A 23,372-nucleotide genomic window follows, 5' to 3' on the forward strand; every position below is an offset into this window, starting at 1 on the left:
GAGGGGCCCCGGGGTATTCACACACGCTTTTCTGCCGCCTTCCAACTGGTTTTATTTTGTTTTCATTTTTTATTGGCCGATGTGATGTGTTTAACTTTGTATGCTAACGCAGTTCCCTCTGGGGGCGGGGTACACGCACGCAATGTTGTTATGAAAGTGACTGGAAACCACCTGAATGTCCCTCAGTGGGGTGGGCCGGGGAGGGCGCCTGGGGCGGAACACTAACATTTGTCACAGAGAATGAAGTCCGTCTGTCTGCTTTGGTCGGGGAAAATGTCCAGGGCAGAAAAATGAAAAGGCGACACGCAGAATATTGTGCACAGTGTAATACATTTTTTAAATTCTATGTTTCATTATTCTTGTATGGGCAGAGGAAGAAATATGGAAGAACACACACATGGTTTCTTTCATCTTGGAAGGGGGAGGAAGCCCACTTTAGACAATTCTGTATTGCTTTATGCAGTGACTAAGATACATAATTCATGTGGCTGAAATAAATGTATTTCAGAAGTTCTAAAATGTGACCCAAGAAAATTGGCCTCTGGAGTTCAGTACTCGTGGGGCAGGATGTGCAGAGCCTCGTCCACACTGGCACCCACCCCCAGAGAGGGACATGCAGACAAAGCCAGACCTCCGTAGCCTGGGAGGCTAGAACGTTGGCAGGGATAAACCGTTCATGTTGCCAGAGTTCCTAAGCTGTAGAAGGACTTGGAGACATTTCTCCGAGACAGAGGAGCAGGAGGCGGGGAGAAGAGTCAGCAGAGTTTGGCCAGAGTCTAGGAGGGAGATGCTGAGGACTGTAGTGGCATTGCCAGTGGGGACCAAGAGGGCAGAATTGGGGGACATTTCCTTATCCCAGAGCCTCCTATCAGGTGTCTCTGCTTCCATCTAAAATCATTTTAAAACTTAGATCATGTTATTCCTCTGCTCAAAACCCTACAGTGGCTCCCATTTTACTCAAGCCCAAGGCTCACAAGATCTGCCTTCCACCCCTCCTCCCACCCCCTCAGATAGCCCCTGGCACCACCACTCCCGCTTCCTTGTGCTGGCTGTCCCTCTGCCCAGAACCCGGCTAGCTAATTCACCCCCTTCAAGTCTTTGCTCAAACTTTTAACTCCTCCGTATTCCTGATCCCCCATTATTCGGCTCTATTTCTTCCCGTATCACTCACTTTGTAAAATACCATTTTACAGTTTGTTTGGTTTTGTCTCCCTCTCCCGACTTGTAACAAGCACCACAAGGGCAGGTGCTTCGCTGGTGTCCTCAAGAGCACTGATTGGCGTGCAGCAGGTGCTGGATAAATTCTGTAGCTACTGGAAACAAGAACGGATGAAGGAACGTTCATACCGGAGTTGACAAGAGCCTGTGCAAATGCTGGGGAGGCATCCAGAATAGGGCTCTGGAGAGAGGGTGCTGGAGACTCGTACCTGGAAGTCGTGGGCAGATGGGCTAAGTCTGTGGGGCATTAGGTGGACTGGCCCTGCCATAGGCCGCCTCCCCTGGCTTGTCCCCCCATGCCCTGACCACAGGGCTCCCTCGAAGGTAGGGTCACGTGTTGGCCAGAGGACCCTGTCACCTCGGCCTCAGGCAGCCCAGAGCACAGGCACCACGAAAAGATAGGCCACAGGAAGGCCCTCCTTACATTCCCCCCGCCTCCCCGGCACACAGTCACTTGAGGAAGCTGGTCCCAAGAGCACATTTAGGATCTTACCTGGTCTCAGTTTTGCAATCCAAGGGCTCAGTGAAAGTCTAGAGGAATTTCTGCTTTGTCACCCGTTAAGCTCCACGGAAGAATCATGGCCATAAAAAGCAAGAGTGTCCCTGTATGAGTGCAACAACTACTTAGAAAATACAATGTAAAAGAGATCCCGTTCACAATAGGAGCCAGATATAAAACTCTGGGAATAAATTTGATAAATATTGTGGGGGACCTATATGAAGAAAAGTAAAAATCCTCATTGAGAGCATACCTAAGATTTAAGTTGATATAGAGACACACCACATTCACAATCGGGAAGACCTATTACCATAACATGTTCAATTCACCTCTGTGTTACTTAGCCTCCAAGATGGTTCCAGATGATCCCTGCCACCTGGCAGCTGTGACCTAGCGTGGGCCCTCTCACACATATCCGGGTTGGTCTGTGTGATCAATAAGATACGCCAGAAGTGATGATCTGTCACTTCTGAGATTAGGTTATAAAAGACTTTTCTGCTTCCCCCTTGGGTTCTCTCTCCCTCTCTCTCTTCCCCTCTCTCTCTCTTTCTCTCGTCATTCACTCTGGGGAGACCATGTCATGAGACCCCTATGTCAAGGAACTGAAGCCTCCTGCCAACAGTTACGTGAGTGCGGTTGGCACAGGACCTGGTCAGGGGAGACTGCGGCCCCAGCCAGCAGTTTCAGTGCAACCTCATGAGAGACCCTGAGCCAGAATCCCCCAGCCAAACTGTTCCTAGATTCCTGACCCTCAGAAAGAGTGTGAGATGTATATGTGCTGCTTCAAGCTGCTAAACTTTGGGGTAACGTGTCATGCAGCAATGCATAACTAATACAATCTCGAAGAATTCATCCGTTTAATACAATTTCGAGCCAAACCTGAAATTTAATTGGGACGTGGAGGAGAGACTCAATAAAATGATCCACAAGTTAGCTGAAAGAATGAACGGACGAGAACAGCCTAGAAAATATTGTGGAATATTGAACTCCATACTGCCAGTATTCAGACTTCTAAAACAAACATTTCGGTTCTGACAAAAACAGGTAGATTGAAGTGAGAAAGTCCAGACAGTGATCCAAATACATATGTAATTATTTCGTATGTGATCAAAAGAAAGTTAATAATGGGGTGGGGGAGAATGGATATTTGTTCAATAAACAGAGTTAGGTTAATAAGCTAGATCCTTGCCTATTACTTGTAATTCTACTATACAGCCATTAGAATTAACGTTGAGAATATCCTTTGGCATAAAAGGGTACTTGTGATGTATTACTGGGGGGAAAGCGTGTGTAGGATAGTCCCAGTTTTACGTATCAGGAAAAAGAGTATTTTAACCCTCACTGCCATCTAAGGAGAGTAAGCAGGTCCTATTAAAAGAAAAGGCCGGGGGCTTCCCTGGTGGCGCAGTGGTTGAGAGTCCGCCTGCCGATGCAGGGGACACGGGTTCGTGCCCCGGTCTGGGAAGATCCCACATGCCGCGGAGCAGCTGGGCCCATGAGCCATGGCCGCTGAGCCTGCGCGTCTGGAGCCTGTGCTCCGCAGCGGGAGAGGCCACAACAGAGAGAGGCCCGCGTACCGCAAAAGAAAACACAAAGGTATCAGGGAAAAAAAACAAAAACAAAAACAAAAACAAACAAAAAAAAGAAAAGGCCTGGGGCTTCCCTGGTGGAGCAGTGGTTGAGAGTCTGCCTGCCGATGCAGGGGACATGGGTTCGTGCCCCGGTCCGGGAAGATCCCACATGCCGCGGAGCGGCTGGGCCTGTGAGCCATGGCCGCTGAGCCTGCACGTCTGGAGCCTGTGCTCCGCAGTGGGAGAGGCCACAACAGTGAAAAGCACCCGTACCAAAAAAAAAAAAAAAAAAAGAAAAGGCCTGTGAACTTCTGCAAACCATGCTAGGTTTGGGTATGCACATTTGGAAGGCCAAGCTGGGGTGAGCTGCGTTACTCCATGTAACACAGGACTGAAAATCAGGGTTCCTGAGCCCAGAGATGGCAGTGGAAGAAGCGAAGGGCACGGCCACACACCCGAGACTGTGGACCACCCTGCCCCAGGTCTTTATCAAAATGATTTAACTCACAAAACACTTGCTGTGAAGTTTCTTATTTACAAAAGAAAAAAAGGGCACTTTATCCAATTCTGCCAGGACAGACGAGGGACATAAAAGGACCATTAAGGGACACAGGAGTGGGAGGCACAGGGGCACGAGTGCCAGGAATTAGCAGAGTTCGTGGGAGAGGGCTTGGGCCTTTCCCCACCATGGAATTGCTGGGATCCGAGTACCTGTGCAGGGTGAGGACACCAATGCTGGCATTTGTAAACAAAAAGACAAGAGCACAAACACACGAGAGTTTATGAGCTCAGCTTCAGAGCCCAGGGTTGCAGCCAGCCAGGCCTGACCTCCTGGGCAGAGCTTCTCAAGTAATCAGGGCGCTGCACAGACCTTTTGTCAGAGTCATCTGGCCAGGTCACAGTAGGTGACAGTGGGAGTTGTTTCCTGCTCCTTCATATGGGACCTGGTTCCTCACTAACTTGGTGGGTCAATATATCAGGCAGGGGTTGTGGGTGCTGGTAGCTAATTCTGTGTCCCCAGACTCCTTCTGGTTTAAAGGAAAAAGTCCTGAGTCCCACACGATCCCTGGGCCAGGGATTGATACACAGACACTGGCAGAAATCGGCTGATTTTCTACTACAGTTCTAACTTGGGGCCGCTGGCACTTGCGTCTCCCCACAGGGGTGAGGGTCTGTGTGTAGTAGGGGAGATGGGCCAAGCTGAAGAGAGGCGGAGATACTGATGGAGAGAAGAAAACACTGGGCAGTGTGAAGCCTGTTGAGCCCCCAAGGCTCCGCTCCTCTCTGCGACTGTCCCACCCTCCCTCCCTGTCATAGGAGTCCCCTTCTGCTTAACCTTGTCTGAGTTAAGGCCATTGCAACCGGTGTATCCTGACCACCGCAGTGGCTTGGCTTGCCTTCCATTTGTCTTGCCAAGGATGCTGCAGAAGTGGACAGGACGTGACACTAAGGACCTGGGCCAGACCCTCTCTCAGGGCCCCTCCTGCTGGCCCATATCCTACAGGAGGTCCTCCTGGGCCCCGATCTCTCTCTGATTGCAGCCACCCCATCTCCTTGCTGCCCAGCATCCCTTCCATCGCCTCCCCCGGGAAGCCAGTGACACAGCAAAGAAAAGGAGGTTTCCAGAGAAGGCCAGTCCTCTGCTCACAGGATGCCGGGTCCTTTGGCCTGCACACAGCTGGTTGCTGTAGGCAGCTCCGGGTACTCAGGTGGAGGGAGTATTGAGCCAGCCTCCCCCCTCTCCATCAGCCGGCCCTCTGATGCAGACAGATGACCTATACTCGCCTGCACCCCTGCCCCCAAAACCTCTCCAGGAGCCCCAGTCCTGCTAATTAGAAAATAGTCTACTCCATCCAAATTTCCCTGGAACCAGGCCACTCAGCACAAGTATAACAGATTGACTCAGTCTCAGCCCAGGACGGATTCTTATTAACTCAAAGGGCAGGAGGAAACTCTGAGGCTGCAGATGGCAAACAGGCTTCGATGCTGGCAGCCGCCCACACAGCCCTCCCCAGGTCCCCTGGCACCTACTAAAGACCACGCAGTCGGCCAGCCCTGCCTGCTGCCCCTCTCAGCTGCAGAGTCACCTCCAGACCACAGGCCCAGCCCCAGCAGGCCCCAAGGCTGTCCTGCCCGGTAGAGGGGAGAAGCAGTGCCCTTGCCCTGTAAGCAGCTGAGAACTCCAGTGAGCCCTGGGCCCCCCATCCCCAGGCCCTCCTCAGAAGAGCAACCAGAGATTACTGCTAATATTTCCTACACACCCACCGTAAGGCAGCAGGCACTGTGCCAAGGGCTTTCTTCTCCAAGCCTACTTAATTCTCAGAACAAGATTATGAAGCAGGCAATTTTATTACCCCAAGGTCAATTTTATTGTCAAGGTCAAACAACTAATGCTCCAGGACTTAAACCCAAGTCTTACTGAGCCCTAACAGGTTCCTGCCCTCCCATCCTCCACTCCCACCCCGTGGACTCTTGTTCTGAGCTGGACAGTCCTTCCGGGGCCGTGCAGCGCTGCCTTACCTCCCCAGTGGTCACACCTGGAGGGCACAGACAGGAGTTCGTGTGCCGTCTTCCCCCTCATCTGCTCACAGACCACATCTCTAGCCCCGTGGGATCCCACACACCCATCCAGCTTGATGAGGTGCCCTCTGCCTTCAGGCTGCTCTTGGGAGCAGTGAGAAGGCTGAGTGGAGGCAGTGAGATAGGCAAACAGCCCACCACAGGCTGGGCCCTCAGTTCCCTACAAAGGGGGATTCCAGTCCCAGTCCTCACTTCCCTAAGCTGTGGGTCTTGGGGCACAGACCACTGGTGTCCTCCGATACCTGGCCTCGCCTCTTCTTCCTGGACACACAGTGAGACCTTTTCCAGCCCTGGTAGTTTGACGTGGCTTCTGAGTTCTGGCCAATAGAACGTGAGCACAAGTGATGTGCAAGCCATCCAGGCCTCTTTCCTAAGATTCTCCCTCCCAGGATCTTCACCCTCTTCCCCAGCCACCAGCTGACTAGACTAGAGACTTCAAAGACCTATCAGAGGATGGAGTCACAAAATGGAGTGAGTCTGGGTCCCTGAAAGACTGCGCAGAGTGTTTGCCTACCCAGCCCCTCAGCCTTCCACCAGAGACTGTGATGTAAGCAAAAAACATTTATTTTTCAAAGCCATCAAAGTTTAGGGGACATTTGCTATAATGGTTAGTCTATCCTGACTCTAACGCAATGGTCCTCTAACTTGAGCTTGCATTCAAATCATCAAAGGGCTGGTTCAAACAGAGATTGCTGAGCTCCCTTCCCGAGTTTTTGATTCCACGGGCCCAGAGTTGGACCACAGAATTTGCATGTTTAACAAGTTCCCAGGTGACACGGTGGCTGCTGGTCCAGGGAGCCACACATTGAGAACCACTGCACTATTAGCCAAGCTGCAGTGTAAGAATCACTATCCCCACTTTACAGAGGAAAGAGTCCCAGGTTCCTGGCTCTTTCACTAGCACTGTGCCACATCAGTGCATGTCCCCCACACACACCTGCCCGCTTCTGTGCTCACTAATTGTGTCTTTTGAGTTAGTATCCTCAGAGGGAGAGAGAACAGTCCTTGGAGTAGACATCCTGGGCTGTAAACCCAGCTCTGCCCCTCACCAGCTGTGTGGCACCAGGCAAGTCCAGTTTCCTCTCGTGTCAAAAATACCACCCTCCTGCCCAGCAGTGTTGCCCACAGTAGGTTTTTTACGAGGCTGTCTGACTGTCACACTTCAGTAGCAGATACTTGGAACAGCAGGAGCAAACGTGGATCCTAGGCCATTCCAGCCTCACCTGTATTGCTGCCTCCAAGGCCAGTGGCTGACATCTATCTTGGTACAGCCTTGGGGTGGAGGAAGTGGGGGTGGGGTGTAGGAAAAAAAAAAAACCACAGTCAAAAACTTTAAATGCACCTTTGCCGGGTATAAGAATTGTGCTGCAGGGAGGAAGGAGAGGAGTTCACCAGCTGGGGGCTGGGCCGCACACCCTAATTTCTTAGAACATCATTACAGATTCATTTTTATATGAGAATCCTACAAAGACCCCCAGCCCCTGCAGCTTCCAAGAATGGTTTTGAGATCTGCAGAGAGGGGAGGTAAGCTCACTTCAAAATGCAGTTATTCGACTGCACATGAAAGGTTTAACCTTTAGAAGAGGTGACCGGATGTTCTGTGGACTGTGGAGGAGCCGATTTCATCCTCAGAGCCCAGGTGATACCCACACTCCTGGATTTGGCCCCTGGGTGGGTGGTAGTCCCCTCAGCTGAGATGGGCGAGACGGGGAGGAGCCGGCTGGGTGTGGTTGGGATTTAGGGTTGGAGGAACAGAAGACAAGTTCAACACGTCTGCAAGAGCAGACGGGGACATGGGTCTAAAGCGGCTTTGCTGACATTGGGCTCTCTGGGCAGCAGACGACCTGAGACACCCAGTCCCTACTGAGAGGGCAGCCAGTGTCCCCAGGACACCTCTCACAGTGGCTGACCCTTACAGAGGAGACACCCTAACCCCTGGGATTCACTTTTCACAGTGAGAAGTTGGCTCCCTTAGATTCCCTGCCTGGGTCCTTTTTTTTTTTTTTTTGCTGTACGCGGGCCTCTCACTGCTGTGGCCTCTCCCGTTGCAGAGCACAAGCTCCGGACGCGCAGGCTCAGCGGCCACGGCCCACGGGCCCAGCCGCTCCGCGGCATGCGGGATCCTCCCGGACCGGGGCACGAACCCACATCCCCTGCATCGGCAAGCAGACTCCCAAACATTGCCCCACCAGGGAAGCCCTGGGTCCTATTTTTAAAAGTGAACTCTGCCAGGCAGAACCTAACACAGTATTGTGAAGCAATTATACTCCAATAGAGGTCTCTTAAAAAAAATAATAAAGTGAACTCTGACAGATAGATAAGAGGTAGAAGGAAATTTGGAATAAGCAAGAAAGCATGGGTGTCTCCAGTGGAAAACTCTGCATGGCTTAGAGCACAGCCTTCCAGTTGCCTTTGAGCTGTTTTACAGCTCTCTAAGTTTTGGAATTAATGCAAAATACTTCTTGTCTATGGACCTGCATATTGTGTATTTGCATGAGGCCCCATTGACCCTTTCCCTCTGAAAAAAAAAAAGCCAGTCTAGGGCTTCCCTGGTGGCGCAGTGGTTAAGAATCCGCCTGCCAATGCAGGGGACAAGGGTTCGAACCCTGGTCCGGGAAGATCCCACATGCCGCAGAGCAGCTAAGCCCGTGCTCCACAACTATTGAAGCCTGCGCTTTAGAGCCGTGCTCGGCAACAACAGAAGCCACCGCAATGAGAAGCCCGCGCACCACAATGAAAAGTAGCCCCCGCTCTCCGCAGCTGGAGAAAGCCCGCGCACAGCAACGAAGACCCCACGCAGCCGAAAATAATAAATAAAATAAATAAATTTATAAAAAACAAGCAAACAAACAAAGCCTCAACATTCCTTTACTCCATATAGATTTAGAGTCCAGTGCGATTTCTCCTTTGAACTGGTTGTTAAATCTTACCAGTTCCATCACTTAATTAATGAGTTATATAAAATCTTTGACATGTGCATATGTAACATTTAGATGAGTGATGCTGGGTTTTGTTGTTGTTGTTGTTTTTTAAAAATAATCTCTAACCAAGGGCACAGGAAGGACTACTGCCCCTCTCAGGGATGGGAAGATTTGCCATGCAGCACAACTCCCCACCCCACCCCCATCCATATCACCCCCAACAGGAGGCATCCAGCCTGGGTTTGCACACCTCCAGGGACAGGGTGCTCAGTCCCTCTCAGAGACCAATTCTCCACATATGGGACCAACCCTCTCAGAGACCAATTCTCCACATATGGGACCACAGCTGTGCTGATTTTTAAAAATAGAATGAAACAAGAACAAATCTAAAGCTAAAAAAACCCACAACTGTCTCCCCCACCCCCAGCTGGCAGAGAATGACTGCTTGGGCCCAAAGAATCACCTACAAACGGCCTGCAACCCGGGGCACCCTGAAAAGGCACAGCGAGGCTGAAATGGCTGGGTAGTGAGGGCGAGGACAGAGGGGATGACGTGGCCCAGAAAGTGCAGCCACAAGGCAGAGCACACAGGTGAGACTGCTGGGCTAACGCTGCCTTAGGACAGAGTCGCAACTGAGGCACTGGCTGCCTTCCTGACCTTGGGCTCTGAATAAAACCCACATCGTCTTAGACACAAAGATTTTCTCCTGGGGGCCTGGGCTAGCACAGCAGGGCTCCATGCACATGTCTTACACACACACACACACACACACACACACACACGCGCGCGCGCTTCCAGTCCTGCTGAGGCTGCCCTGCTTCTGGGATGCACACCCTCACTTGTCAGAGGTGGGAGATGCACGGACCACCTCCTGGACTCAGCGCCTCACTCTGAGGCCTCGGGTGGGTCCCAGCACTTCCCAGAACCTCTGTTGTCCTTAACCTGAGTGGGACCAGATGGGGTCTCCCCAGCCAAGACTCTCCCCATCCTGTCCAAACATGTCATCTTGCTGGTTTCAGAGCATCTATTCTGGCCCTTTCTTCTTTCCCGTCCAAGTTCCTCTAACCCCTGTTCTCCCCCAGATCATCCCTCCTGGAGCCCTTGAAGGCAGGCTGTGGCCCTCTGCTGGCTCCCTCGGGCGGCCTCTGCAGATAGCCTGGTCCCCTCGACAGGTGAGGACCACTCTGCTTCCTCTGGGGGCTTCAGGAACGACTTCTCAGTCTGTGTTGATTTCTGGCAGGGTCCACACCCCAGGCAAGAAGAAACCCCTTCTCCCTGCTCCTCACCCCCGTGACACAGAAAGCAAACAAACAGACCTTGAACTCCAGGTGCCTGCTGAGCTCCCCACAGATCTAAGCCTTGTTCCTGAAAGGACAGGGAAGTGGGTCTTTTCATTTCAGCCTGGCTGGGAACTTAAGCTGTATTTCATGTAACCGAGGCAGCTAAGCCTGGTGGGGACTGGTAGTTACAGATAAAATTTCTTCAATAGTTGCATTAGCAGTAATTTTGGGGGGTGCCTACTAAGTAATCTAGACCTATGTCAAAACGCTTTACCCACCTCATCTCATTTAATCCTTGAAACAACCCTGTGTTGGGGTGTTTTTATCCCAATTTTACAAAAAAAAAAGACTCAAAGAGGTTAAGTAACTTGCTAAAGGCCACAAGGCTAGTGAGTAGTAGGTGGCTGCGGAGTCGATAACACCTGCCAAGTTTACCAAGCTGTCATCTACATGAACTCATGAAATGCTGCCAGAAACTTTGTGAAATAAAGAAATAAAATGATCTCCACTTGACAGATGAAAAAATTGAGGCACTAAGGTGTTTTGGGTTTGCATGTATGTGTGCACGTGATTTTTGTTTGTTTTCGAGCCCCAGCTCAAACTCAGGCTCAGTGTTCTTCCCACTGCAGCACAGGCCTTAATCCTTAATCCAAAGCAGTCTGCCTGGTGCTACAGAGGAAACAGATACACCGCAACCCCACCCGGTCTCCCTGGGAATGCAGCCCCACAGGGCCAAGACCCTCTCTTCTCCCTTCCCCACTTACCCTGGGTTCACTGTCTAGTTTTGCCTCTGGCACATAGCTGCCTGTCTGGGGAAGTGGCCACGTGGGCAGGCAGAGCCCACCGGAGTGTGCTGTCCTTTTCAGGCAACCAGGCAGTGAGCCATCTGGACCCCAAAGCCCCATCGCAGGCTTGTCTGCCAGGCTCTGCAGCTCCCTCCCTGGCAACCTCGGGGTGGCACTGGATCTCCAGTGCATGTCCTCATCCGTACACAGGGATGCCACCCAAACCACTGCTCTCCCACACGACCAGCTATCTCCGAAGGCAAAGGCGGACTGCAGGGCCACCCTGCTGAGCCTCCCTATGGAAGCTGTGCTGTTGCAGACCACAGGCTACTGGAGGAGACGTCACCGCCCCCCTCCCAACTACCCCTCTTGGCCCAGAAACAGCCCGCACATCCCTGGTGCTCAGGCCGCCCTCACACACACCAGCCCCGAGTAGCCGCTCATTATGAAGCCAGCCCACCTCCCTGGAGAACTTGTTTAAAAACATGTTTTTCGGGGCTTCCCTGGTGGCGCAGTGGTTGAGAGTCCGCCTGCCGATGCAGGGGACACGAGTTCGTGCCCCGGTCCGGGAGGACCCCACATGCCGCGGAGCGGCTAGGTCAGTGAGCCCTGGCCGCTGAGCCTGCGCGTCCGGAGCCTGTGCTCGGCAACGGGAGAGGCCACAACAGTGAGAGGCCCGCGTACCGCAAAAAAAAAAAAAAAAAAAAAAAAACATGTTTTTCTTATAAAACCTTCTAGGAAGTAATTCTAATAACAAAATACCGTGGGGCTCTCATAAGCCCTTGTAAGAGCAAAACACCCCGTAACTGAAACGTCCACCCACAGGAGTTCATGGGGGTGGTTGGCAGCCTTCCCCATGTCCATCTCCTCCCATAGGAGCCTGATTTCCCCACCACGTGCTTTCAGCGGGATGGACAAGCACAGGGGGCTGGGGCAGGGGGGGGCTTCCCTCAATGGGACCACCATGCCGTCCTCACCAGAGGCTCAAGGTGGTCCGTGGTGGGGTCTTGCCTCCCTCTGCCTTGGATGATGGGAACACTGTGACAGGCAGAGCAGACAGGGGAAAGGAAACTGGATCCTCAGCGCTGGCATCACTGAGTCACTCGGATCAAACCCTTAAGGTCACCCCACCTCTGGACTTTCCAGGTTCAGGAGCCAAAAGCCTCCCTTCATTGTTTAGGCCAGTTTCAATTGGGTTTTCTGTTACCTGTGACTGTAAACATAATCCCCGTTCCAGAACAAGGTTCATTCGCTCATGGCAGTCCTGCAGTGGACTGTGAAAACACACTGTGGATGCATATGCGGCCACAGAGAAATATTTCTGAGATACACTGAGTAAAACTCATTGTAAAACACAATTCTCATTTATGTGGAAAATTCTCATTTGAATATGCATGGACATTTCCTAGGACGGTACTTAATAGTGGATGCCTCTGGAAAACAGGACCCATACTTTTTACACTCTATGCTTGGATTGCTTCTACTTATACTGAAAAAAAATAGATTAGTTTAAAAGCCCTTTGAGGTAATAAAATTACAGTCCAAGGGGATAATTTAGTTTGGTAGTTATTAAGCCATGGTTTTGAAGCCCCTGCTGATGTACAAGATGCAGAGCAATGGGAAGAAAGCAGAGTGAAGAAATAACTCTTCCAGACCTTTGTAAGGCATACAGACTTCCTCCTTTTACAAACCTGGAGTCTCTAAAATTGGTAAGTACACCAGAACAGTATCCATTTGAATGTAGCCTTAACTTTCTCCCTCCCAAAGTTATACTGCCATTGCCATTCTATAGTGCCCACGTCAGGTTTTCCTGAGGTGTCCTGGAGACCCCAAAAGCATTTTGAGAATGAATCTACCTTTACTGTAGTCTTTGGGGAAGAAAAGCCAGGTCTTACTGAGCTTACAAGGAGCTAAAAAGGACCTAAAGTTGTATAATTCTCTGGATTTTTGGAGAGAGCACCCAGATGAAGGAGAAAGGAACTGCAGGAGGCCCAGTCTGCCCTGGAAGGCTGGGAGGCATTCTCTTGGATGACAGACAAGCACGTGGAAGTACCTGTATCAAGATTCATCCCTGGGGACAGGTTACCACAGTTTGGGGGCCGATATCCTACAAACCCTGTGGCCAGACACCTCACATGTCCCTAGAGCTAGAAAGCGCCCACCCATGCAGGTCATACAGCTATCCCACTCACCGGGGACAGCTGAGGGCACTGGACCACAAGGTGACAGGGCTGAGCTCCTGACACCTGGGCAGGATGCCCTGGGTGCTGGGACCACGGCAACAGCCCCTCCCCTTTCTCTGCGCCTCTGCAGTCCACACTCTGAGCTTGCCGGCCGAGAAGCGATCAGGTGGTCCCTACTGCCGAGACTGAGTCCCTTCCTCCTCTGCTGGCCTCTCACCCCGCCTCCTCTTCTGGGGAGCTCTCCCCTGGGGTCCCTAAGATTGCAGTGGCCTACGCTCACAGGCATGTCCATTACTGCCCCAGTGGCAGCCCCCAAGTAGTATCTCCTGAAGAGAAAGCCATGCTCGATCCCTCACCGTCCAGCAGGCTTGCTGGGTGGACGGCAGCTCTGGCCACGTGAGGAAGTGAGCTTGCTGCTGCTCAGAGCCAGGGCCTCCAGCACAGGGTGGGGCTGAGCTCCTTGGGGATGACATCATGCTCCCCCAAAGGCCCCCCAAAACCAAACCAGGCACCCAAATCCAGGTATAGAGACAGGGATCTGCACTCTTCCTCCAGCTGCTTGTCAACGTGCCTCAGAGCCCAGTAACTGGCTCATTCTCAGGACACTGATGCTTCTCAGTCGTGCCCTTGGTGCTAGTTTTGCTCAGCAGGCACCAAGCAGAGGTTCAGAGTCAGGAGCTGGCAGGCACCCAACCTCCTATTTTAGTTGCAGGTGCAGGTTCAGGGGCAAGAGGCTCCCGGAATTTCAACCCAGCTCTTCCAAATCCTTGATCAGCAACTTACCTCATGTTTTGAGCATAAAAATGGCTTCCCCGAGCTCTTCTGGTGACAATCAGTTTTATTGTTTGTTTGTTTGTTTTTGCCGTACGCGGGGCTCTCACTGTTGCAGCCTCTCCCGTTGCGGAGCACAGGCTCCGGATGCGCAGGCCCAGCGGCCATGGATCACGGGCCCAGCCGCCATGGCTCACGGGCCCAGCCGCTTGCGGCATGTGGGATCTTCCCGGACCGGGGCACGAACCCGTGTCCCCTGCATCGGCAGGCGGACTCTCAACCACTGTGCCACCAGGGAAGCCAGACAATCAGTTTTTAACTGTTAGGTACTCTGTATACTTCCTACGTTCCAGAAGTTCTGGATTCATTATTTTTTATTGTTATTCACGTGGAGAAGACCAGTGCAGTCTCATGCACCAGCACAGATGGCTTTCCTGCCCGGCTCACAGCCCTGCCTTGGGGGCACGGGAGCCCCAGGAGGCAGATGAGCCCTGGCAGGTGCAGCTGAATGTGGGACAAGGATGGGCGGGAGAGGAGACCTTGGCGGCAGCAGAGGACTTTGAGGATGGGGTGGACCAGAGCGCCAGGTGCTGCAGAGGCCAAGAGAGGCATGGAGGCCGGTGATTGGGGTGTGTGGCTTTCAGTCAAGTGAGGAGAGTACTGGGTGGTGGTGGGAGGGGGACAGAGCCCGGACGAGCAGCCGCCTGGGAAGGAAAGCAGTGGTGGGGCGTGGGCCGGTAGGAGGGCAAGAGGGCCAAGGCAAGCTTTCTGGGATGGGGATACGTGGGATGGGGCGAGGACAGCAGGTGGGAAAGATAACAGTGCAGAAGCCCCAGGAGGAGGTGGGCAGGAGGGTCACAGGAAGGATAAGCAAAGAGCCTGAAACTTCAAAGCGAGAGTGTATGGGGGGCCAGGAGGGGAAGTGCAGAGGCACAGGCTGGCCTCTATCTCAGTCTGAGAGGACAGGGAGTGGCTGGAGACTCAGGGTAGGCTGGGCAGGGAGTGACTGGGAGGGCTGCACTGTGGCTCCACGGAGGGAGCCCAGTGTGCTGGAGATGCCACGTGAGCACCCCTTATCCTGCACTTCTTTTCTATTCTCATCCAACTCAGAGTCAGATGAGATGGCTGAAAGTGGCCAGCAAGTTTCATAAACTAATTGGAAAACAAACCCAAACTCTGAAAAAGTCACAGGTAGACTTTACCCTGAACTGGGCTGTGACCTGTGAAGACACTTGCAAGGGGTCCAGCCACCAGGTCCACGTGAATAGATGGGACAGCAGGAGATGTTGGTGCCCACACACCAGCGGTGAGGGCCTGGGGCCACCGACTCCCCCAGGGCAGCCTGGGTCAGATGTACCTGGCACTGCCACTAACCTCCTCCACAGATGGGCCAGGAGGTCCAAGACACACAGCTCATGCAGTGGCAGTGCCCAAATTCCAACCCAGTGTCCCCAAGCGCTTTTGCCTGGACCTTACTGCTTGGGGCTATACAGTTATAACCTAAAATAACATTTCCTCTGGGCCTATGGAGTCAAAGTTCTACCTTATGCTTCCAGCTGGGCATAACTAAGCCACAAGCCAGCTTGTTCCAGGTGTAACCTCCACACAAAGAATCACTGAAAGTGGCACACAGAATCTAAAAAAATCACCCGATGAAATTTATTTCAGATTGTGCCAACCACCTACCTTCCCGTCACGCCTACCCACACCCGATCCCACTGTTTCCCTCGGCAGCCGAGTTTACCACTGAGATGCTTAATGCCATCTTGATATGACCCAAAACAAAAACAATCACAACAACAGCATTAATATAAAGATATATTCCATAAAAGAGTTTGGCAGTCAAGGAAAAGCATCACACTTCCTAAAAACACAAGCATTCTTCTTCCCCTAGTCTACGGAGAAAATTGTAAAAAAAAACAAAACAAAACCAACATCATCAACAAACACCCACCAGTATATACCACATTAGCATGTACACTTCGGCAAGTATGTGAAGGGGGCACTCCATCCCTGAACGTTGAGGACAGAACTGGTACAAGATCCAGAGAGGCGTTAGAGTGTAGACCAGCCAAAGATGCACGAACGCCCCAGCTACGCCTGGGGGGTTATTCAGTACATAAGACAGACTTCATTTCCAACAGCAAGCCCCCAATAGGCCTGACAGGAAGGGTAGACACGGTGACCACAGATATCCCCATCAGGAGGTGGAAGGTCACCATGAAAGTGAGCAACGAAACGTCTGAGCCTCTACGCAGTTGCAGGCTGGGGTCTGTGGCTCGGCCCAGGGGCCTGGCTACGGGGCTTCTCTTTCCAGGGAGAGGTGAACGCCAGGCCGGCCAGCCGGCCCTTAGCACGTGGCCTGGAGAGGAGCCCTGGCCAAAGGTGCCCAGCTGGCCATCTCTGGCTGGGGCTCCCTGGCCTTGCAGTGGGGTAGGGTCAGGATCAGGATTCAAGTTCCGGGTAACAGTTTCAGTAGCACCAAGACCAGAAGACAGGGAGGCCAAGTGGGGTGGGGAGTGGGAGTATGCATGTTGGGGGCGCACAGACGAAGGGGGAGCATGTATGTGCAGCTGGGTTACTTGGGGTGATATGGAGAAGCTGCTGAAGTTGGTTCGTGGGACACTCTAGGGAACTGAAAGGGCCGGCGTCAGTCCCAGACGCCGCGTAAGGCTGTTGAGAGGAGAATGCCAGAGGAAATGAAGACGTGGTGTGAGAACATTCTTGCCCTATAAATAAACTATTTACACACTTCAGGAAAAGGAGAGCTGACTCCGCAGGAGAGCCATGCCCACTGCCCCCTCGTGCCCTCAGGGCATAATGCTGTTGAGGCTGGAGACAGTTCCCGCCCTGGGCGCCGGGGGACAATGGACGAGGCACTCCCGTGGCACCAGCCCCCGCACTGGCTCAGGCTTACTTCACTTGACATGGCCGAGGATCCTGCCAACACCCCGACCTGTGCAGACACTGCGGGCCCCCCGGCACTCAGAGGACCACAGAAGGTGTGGCTGCCCCCTAGGCCAGCACCAATGACACGAGCGGTGAGGAGGCCAGGGTGCAGCCACCAGAGCGGTCTGTCCCTCAGAGTCACCTCCCCAACTTAAAGACATACCCTCTGACTCCAGGCAGACCCCAGCGGGGCTGCTGGTCACAAGTCTGTGCAGGTGAGAGGGGGCCCCTCGGTCTCCAGCACCAGCAAGCAGAAACAGAGAGATCACGTCACGCGGATGCTGAAGGCGGGGTGCTGGCTCGGGCTGGGTGCGTCCGTTTCTCTCCCTCTGGACATGAAGTTGATGGCGGTGAAGGGCTTCGGCCTCCACGGCGTGGCTCAGCTCTGCTCGCCCACCTGTGGCTCCTCAGAAGTGGTGGCCTGCCTTCACTGCCTCAATGTCCGAGATCAGGGTCCTCGCCAGGAAGATGCCAAATATCTGCCAACAAAGCCGGCAGAGGCAGCGGCCGTCAGCATCGGGGCCCAGAGGGTGAGGTGGGGCAGGGCACCCTGCACTTCCCATCACCTCCACACCCACCCGCAGAGGCTGGGGACAGAGAGCAGCAACTGGGCACGTGGCCAAACGAGACCAACCCGCAGTTAAAACAAATGAGCCCGGGGTCTGCTTTGCTGTGTAAAAAACAGCGGGATCTTCCCTAAAGCCTAGAAGGGGCAAACAGCAGGCACCACAGAAGCAAAACGGAGTTCTGCCCTGCCTGCAACATGACCACGCACATCCCATACCACAGGCTGCGACTCGCTTTGTACCCGGGGTGAAACGGAAAATGACAGGGTCACCCTGACTGGTTCTGATTCCCCAAATACCAAATCTTGAATGTTTCCTGTAAACCTGGATTCCACCATAAAAACAAGACTGTCCCCGTTTTGGGCCATGCTGATGTCTGAAGCTACACCCCGACCTCAGTGACCAGGATAATCATGTGGGAAGGCTGATGTTTTCCTACCAGGAACAGACTAATGTGAACTTGGTGACCTGAGGAATTCTGCTCCCCTCAGCCCCACTTTAAATCCTTCTTGTGGCTGGTATCTGAAGGGCCAGGCCTTCTGAAGTAAGAGATCCTTGCCTGCTTTGCAAGTAAATTTTTTTCTTTCTTTTTCCAGATGCTTCTGTCTCTCGGCCTTCCTTTGAGATCAGTCAACCACTGAGTGAAGGAGGAAAAAGGTGCGTGGATGGCTGGTGACCCCGAGTCCACTCCAGTCACCCTCTTCAAGGCAAGGTCAGAGCCGAACATTTTCTGAATGGTGGGTTTTCCACAGAGCAGCAGCCTCAGCTGCCTCCGAGGCTGCCTGGGGGGCTGCCGGCTACTCCTCCCAGCCCTGGGCAACACTGGAAAAACTCCTGGTTTTTCTGATTCACTGAATTCTTGACTTTCTCCCACCAGTTCTTCTCCTGAGAGACACTAACCAGCCTACTCACCCCGGGCCTCACGCGCCCTCGGCCACCAGCATCTTTCCCAGTGTAAAATCTGGCTCAGAGGAACAGGTGCGGCCACAAGGGGAGAGGAAGCCACAAAGGGCAGTGGGGGCAAACCTGCAGCAGTGAAATGGCGATGAAGACGCCGGCCACGATGTAGATGTTCCGTGGGAGCCACCCCTCCAGTGCCTGGATGCAGCCTTTCGTGAAGATGGACTCATCCCATTTGCTCTTCAGCTGCAGGGAAACAGGACAGCGGCCTGAGCCCAAGACACGCAGGCCGTCCCCACCCTGGATCCCCAGAGGGCTCCCGCCGGGGGCAGAACAAAGCTCGGCATGTGACGGGGGAACGAGGGATCTGGGAGGCTGGTGCTGAGGACAGACGGACAGAGAGAACTCTCCAGGAGAAACACGTCTATTTGCCTCGGTCTCTGCCCCTCTCCGGGCAGTTCGCATTTTATAACCTGTCTAAGCAAAGGCTCCCTGGCTGTGATCTTTAACCCCTTTCTCTTAGGGCCTCCACAGATTTCAAGGTCAGCTTGTTCAACACACCTCCACAGCCCACATCTGGAGAAAGGGGAGGGGATGAGGGAAGGAAAATGTGCCTTAAAGAGAGAAACTGGGGAAAGAGGGCTCAGCGTCTTCTGACTCAGGAGAGGGAAGGGACAATGGCTTCTCAGAGTGTGCCCCCGAGCCCAGGTGAGCCTGGCTCCAAGAAGCAGAGCCAGCAGGAACAGGCTGAAGCCGACCCTAGTGGAGGCTCAGTCAGCACACAGGGACGTGGCCTCGGCAGACACCGTGTCCTCACCCAACCCGAACACAGCAGTCAGCCCCGGGCCCCCTCCCCTATCAGCCTCACCCATGAAACACTGACAGAACATTCATTCGTTAGCAGTGTTAGGGGCTGAATTATGTCCCCCTAAAATTCCTATGTTGAAGTCTTAACCCCCAAGACCTCAGAATGTGACTGTATTTGGAGAGAGGCTGTTTAAAGAGGTAAATAAATTACAGTGAGGTCATTGGAGTTGGTCCTAATCCAATATGACTGGTGTCCTCGTGAGAAGAGATTAGGACACAGACAGACACAGAGGGAAGTCCATGTGAGGACACAGGGAAGAGGAGGCACCATCCAAGCCAAGGAGAGGGGCCTCAGAAGGGACCAACACTGCTGACACCTTGACGTCAGACTTCTAACCTCCACAACTATGAGAAAATTAAATCTCTGTTATTTTAACCGCAGGGCCTGGGTACTTTTTTACAGCAGCCCTAGCAGATACAAGTGGCGAAGAAATTGGTCACTGAAGAAGCTGATGCTGACATAGGCCCATCGCTAGGAAGCGGAGCTCAGTGTAGAGGGAGTTGAGGTTTCCCAGCCTGGAGGGTCACATCCCTAGTTCACATCCCTAGTGTCCACGGCCAACAGCGGGGTGTCTGCAGTTTCCCCGAGATCCTTCTCCTTCAGAACAGCTGTCATTCACATCACCAGAGGCCACCAGAGCAAGGACTGGGGTGGGCCCTTGCCTCTTCACATCCAAGTGCACACTCCCTACGGCCTGAGGAAGCCCTTAGAGGACTGAGCCCTGCTCCTGCCCTGAGCCTATCTCCCTCCCTGTCAGCATCACCTCCATGATGGCGGCTGGACCAAGCCATGTGCCTCCTGGAACTCCATCCTGAACCCCTACATAACAGACACCTCCTGGGACTCCAAGGGCCTCTTAAACATGTCGTCTTTGTTCCCCCAAACTTTCATCCATCTTCTTTCCACTAACGTAGCAACTGCTAGATTTTGTGACTGTGGTTCACAGAGCTTGAAATCACACCCATTACTGTTCCCATGAATCTTGTCTTGCCAGCGGCTCAGGGAAGGCGTGTGCGTGGCCGTGTGCTCCCGCTCGCCTGGTTCCCAGCTTAGGTGGCACCTCTGAGCTTAGTCTCCCCTGGCTTTCCCACTCCAATTTGCACTTGTGCTAAATCGGGAAGTTGGACCCTAGAGAATAAACCTGAAGAATTCAAAGTCATATGCATTGGGGCTCTCACCTGAGTCCTGACATCATAGCCACACTGTGTGTTCACAACTTTTTGCTGTAAGAAAAGCAGAAAGATTAGTCATTTTTGTGCTCCAGAAGCCGGTGGTAGAAAGCTCTAGAAAAGTCACAACCAAACACCAGCAAACACCTGCACCAATTCCATTACAGCTCATGCCCTTCCATCATGCTGCCAACTAACCTTCCATGCTAGCACAGAGGTTGGCAAACTTTTTGTGTGAAGGGCGAGATAGTAAATATTTCAAACCCACCTACGACCTACGTAGCTACTATTCAACTCTACTGTTGTAGCATGAACGTGGCCATTGACAATATGTAAATGAACAGGTATGGCTGTATTTCAATAAAACTTTATTTATGGACACTGAAGTTTGAATTTCATGATTTTCACATGGCACAAAATATTATCCTTCTTTTGATTTATTTTCAACCACTTAAAACAGCTGAAACCATTCATGGCTCACAAGTCATCCAAAAACAGACGGCAGGCCAGACCTGGTGCAGGGGTCGTAGTCTGCCAATCCCTGAGCTAGAAGGGAAAAGCTACACTTGCTAAAGATTTCACAGTCATGGTGGAGATGTCAGACACCGCTGTGCAGCCTCTGCAGACCTGAGCCCCTCCCGGGCTGGGGAACGCGCCCAGAGCCCCGTGGCCCAGCACCAGGCAGTGTGACAGTACTGATGGCCGTAGGGGCTCCCTTCCGCTCAGGCTAGGTTTGGGCAAACATTCAGTGCTCCTTCAAGGACACCCAAGGGAATTCCCTGACAGTCCATTGGTTAAGACTCGGCGCTTTCACTGCTGTGGCGCTGGGTTCAATCCCTGGTCAGGGAACTAAGATCCCATAAGATGCGCAGCGTAGCCAAAAAAACGGGGTGGCAGGGGGGCACCCAAGAGCTCAGTTTCTGGAACCCAAGGATGTGGTCTGTGGACTGGGGATAAAGACAGGTGAAGAAGAAAGAACAGTGAAAGAATTCTGCACCACCCCCAGATGGCAATGTATGTGCCACTGCGCAGGGCTTCGGAGGACTGAGCATTTGTTTTCTCCAGAGAAAGGAGACCAGGGCTCATTATATTCACAGCATCTTGTCCAGGCTCCCCTGAGTGAGAGCCCCTCACGGGAGGGGGACCACTGTTTTTTGCCTGCTTCACCCAGCACACCAGAGCCAGGGTGGGCCACGCAAAAACGCTTATGGAATTTATAGGTATAGGATTTCAGAGCTGCAAGAGCCCTGAGGCAAGTGGAGGGGGAGCCCGGCACTCAATCCATCCGCAGAAAAGAAGCCAGAGCCCTTAGGGAGGCAGGAACTGCTCCGCTCCAGAGGGACCGTCCATGCTCAGGCAGACTCACCGCGGGGTCGGGCACACAACAGGAGAAGGGCACCCCACACTTCTCACGGCTGTAGCTGGCGCCACTGCAGTTGAAGTAGACGTTGAGGTCCCAGTCTTCAGGGCCATATGCCCCACAGCACTGGTTCTGCAATCATAAAGCCGAGAACTCTCGGGGCTCTGAGCCAGGACTGTCGTTGCCCGGCGTAGGGTGTCTGTCTTAGGGACCTGGGGTTCAGTGCACCTCTGTGTATCACACAGAGAAATCGAAGCCTGCCCCACGGACCTCCCATCACCGAGATGTGAGCGAGGTGACCCGAGTGGACCTTTAAGAAGGAAACTGCGTCCGGGTCCTGTCTGGGCCCAACACACCAGGCCGGCTCGGCAGTGCCCTTGGAGTCAGCTCCACTCCCTCCTCACCCTAGAACTTTCCCTTCCTCCCCAACTGACCCCCAACCCGGGAGAACGGGCTTCTCGCTCTCCTTCTGATGTGGTCCTCTACTGCCCCCCGAGAGAACACCTCTTTGTGGGCAGTGTGCTTGCCTCCCCAGGAAAGGTCCAAGCTGGCCCCAGTCACCTTTCGTGCCTCTTTAGAGGAAACAGCTGCTGAAGTCTACTCCCAAGGAGAGTTATGACTGGGGTGAAAGGTAACGCAATCAAAGCTCTGTCCCTGACCCGGGGTCTCCACCCTCCCTTCCCAGAACCCCCCACTATCTGCTGAAGCAGCAAAGAAAAACTCCATTTGTCTAAAAAATCGTAAAACCAAACACAGTGAAAGCAGCACTGTGACGTCAGTGGCGTCCCAATCCGAGAGCAGGTGTCGTTTTCACACTTGCCCTTACAACTGTCACGGTTATGGCCGTAATCACAGGCCCACAACCAGGATTTTGGCTTCACTTTCATTCCTAAGGTAAAAATCCCACCTCCCCTGCCCCCGTCCTCCGTGGTTCCAGGTGCTCTAACGACTACCTGATATTTTACCATGAGGAAGCTCCATCATTTACTGAATATCTCTAAGGAAAGGTATTTTTTAAAAGGAGAGGAAGGCAGTGGAGAAAACCACAATGTCTTTGAGGCCAGTGCAGAGAGGAACCACCCTGGCATCCTTGACACCAGCAAGCCCAAGGTTATGTGGAAGTGAAGAGAGAATGGCAGTCTTGAACAGAAAAGGAAAAGGCACAGGAGGCAGTGATGTCAGAAGAGGGTGGGATGCGGACTTCCGCAGACAAACACGGAAGAGATCTAACAACAACAGAGGGAGGATCTAACAACACAGGAAGGATCTCTGATCACATAAATGGGTTTTGCGGGATCCTACAATACACGAAGTAAGGGGTAAACGAGTTCTGGTTAATAAGGAGAACAGATCATAGTTATTTTTAATGCTCTTCTATTTTCTCCTCAGAACAAAAGGGTTCCATATAAAAAGTTCCTGAGGAAGTTAGGTTTTCTGGCAGAGCACAGATCAAACAACAACCTTGCACAGGCTGGCATGGTGGGGAGTGGGTTTCTCCTGGGGCGGGTGCGGGGGGGCGCAGGGGTGGCAGGGATGGGGGACAGCAGTGGTCCCAGCCTCCAGGTACAGCCACACACAAGGGGGACAAAGGCCTGACAGAGAAAAGGCCACAGCCTGGGACTGCTTAGACAAACCCCCGGGAACAGAGTCCAGGGAGGTCACATTCCTCTCCATCTGAAGAACCTTCCTCCAGGCAGCTCTGCCCTCCCAAACAGGAAGGGGAAAAGGTCCCGGGGAGGAAGGGGACGAGAA

The 23,372-nt window shown here is 52.9% G+C and overlaps 1 protein-coding gene across 2 annotated transcripts in view; it reads right to left on the reverse strand.

Moving 5' to 3' along the window:
- Positions 1 to 15,613: 15,613 nt before the first annotated feature.
- Positions 15,614 to 23,372, reverse strand: part of TSPAN14 (tetraspanin 14) — a 56,281-nt gene continuing 48,522 nt past the window's right edge. Inside the window, exons 6-9 of one of the 2 annotated variants that reach the window (XM_060091679.1) lie at positions 21,627 to 21,752; positions 20,270 to 20,314; positions 18,350 to 18,469; positions 15,614 to 17,236 (exon numbers count right to left, since the gene is read on the reverse strand). In XM_060091679.1, coding sequence (XP_059947662.1) covers positions 17,165 to 17,236; positions 18,350 to 18,469; positions 20,270 to 20,314; positions 21,627 to 21,752 — 363 coding nt within the window. In that variant the 3' untranslated portion in view covers positions 15,614 to 17,164. The remainder of the gene's footprint in view (positions 17,237 to 18,349; positions 18,470 to 20,269; positions 20,315 to 21,626; positions 21,753 to 23,372) is intronic. The other variant, XM_060091684.1, reaches the window with a different exon arrangement.

The sequence above is a fragment of the Mesoplodon densirostris genome, chromosome 1 (genome assembly GCF_025265405.1).
Source record: "Mesoplodon densirostris isolate mMesDen1 chromosome 1, mMesDen1 primary haplotype, whole genome shotgun sequence".
Taxonomy (NCBI): domain Eukaryota; kingdom Metazoa; phylum Chordata; class Mammalia; order Artiodactyla; family Ziphiidae; genus Mesoplodon; species Mesoplodon densirostris.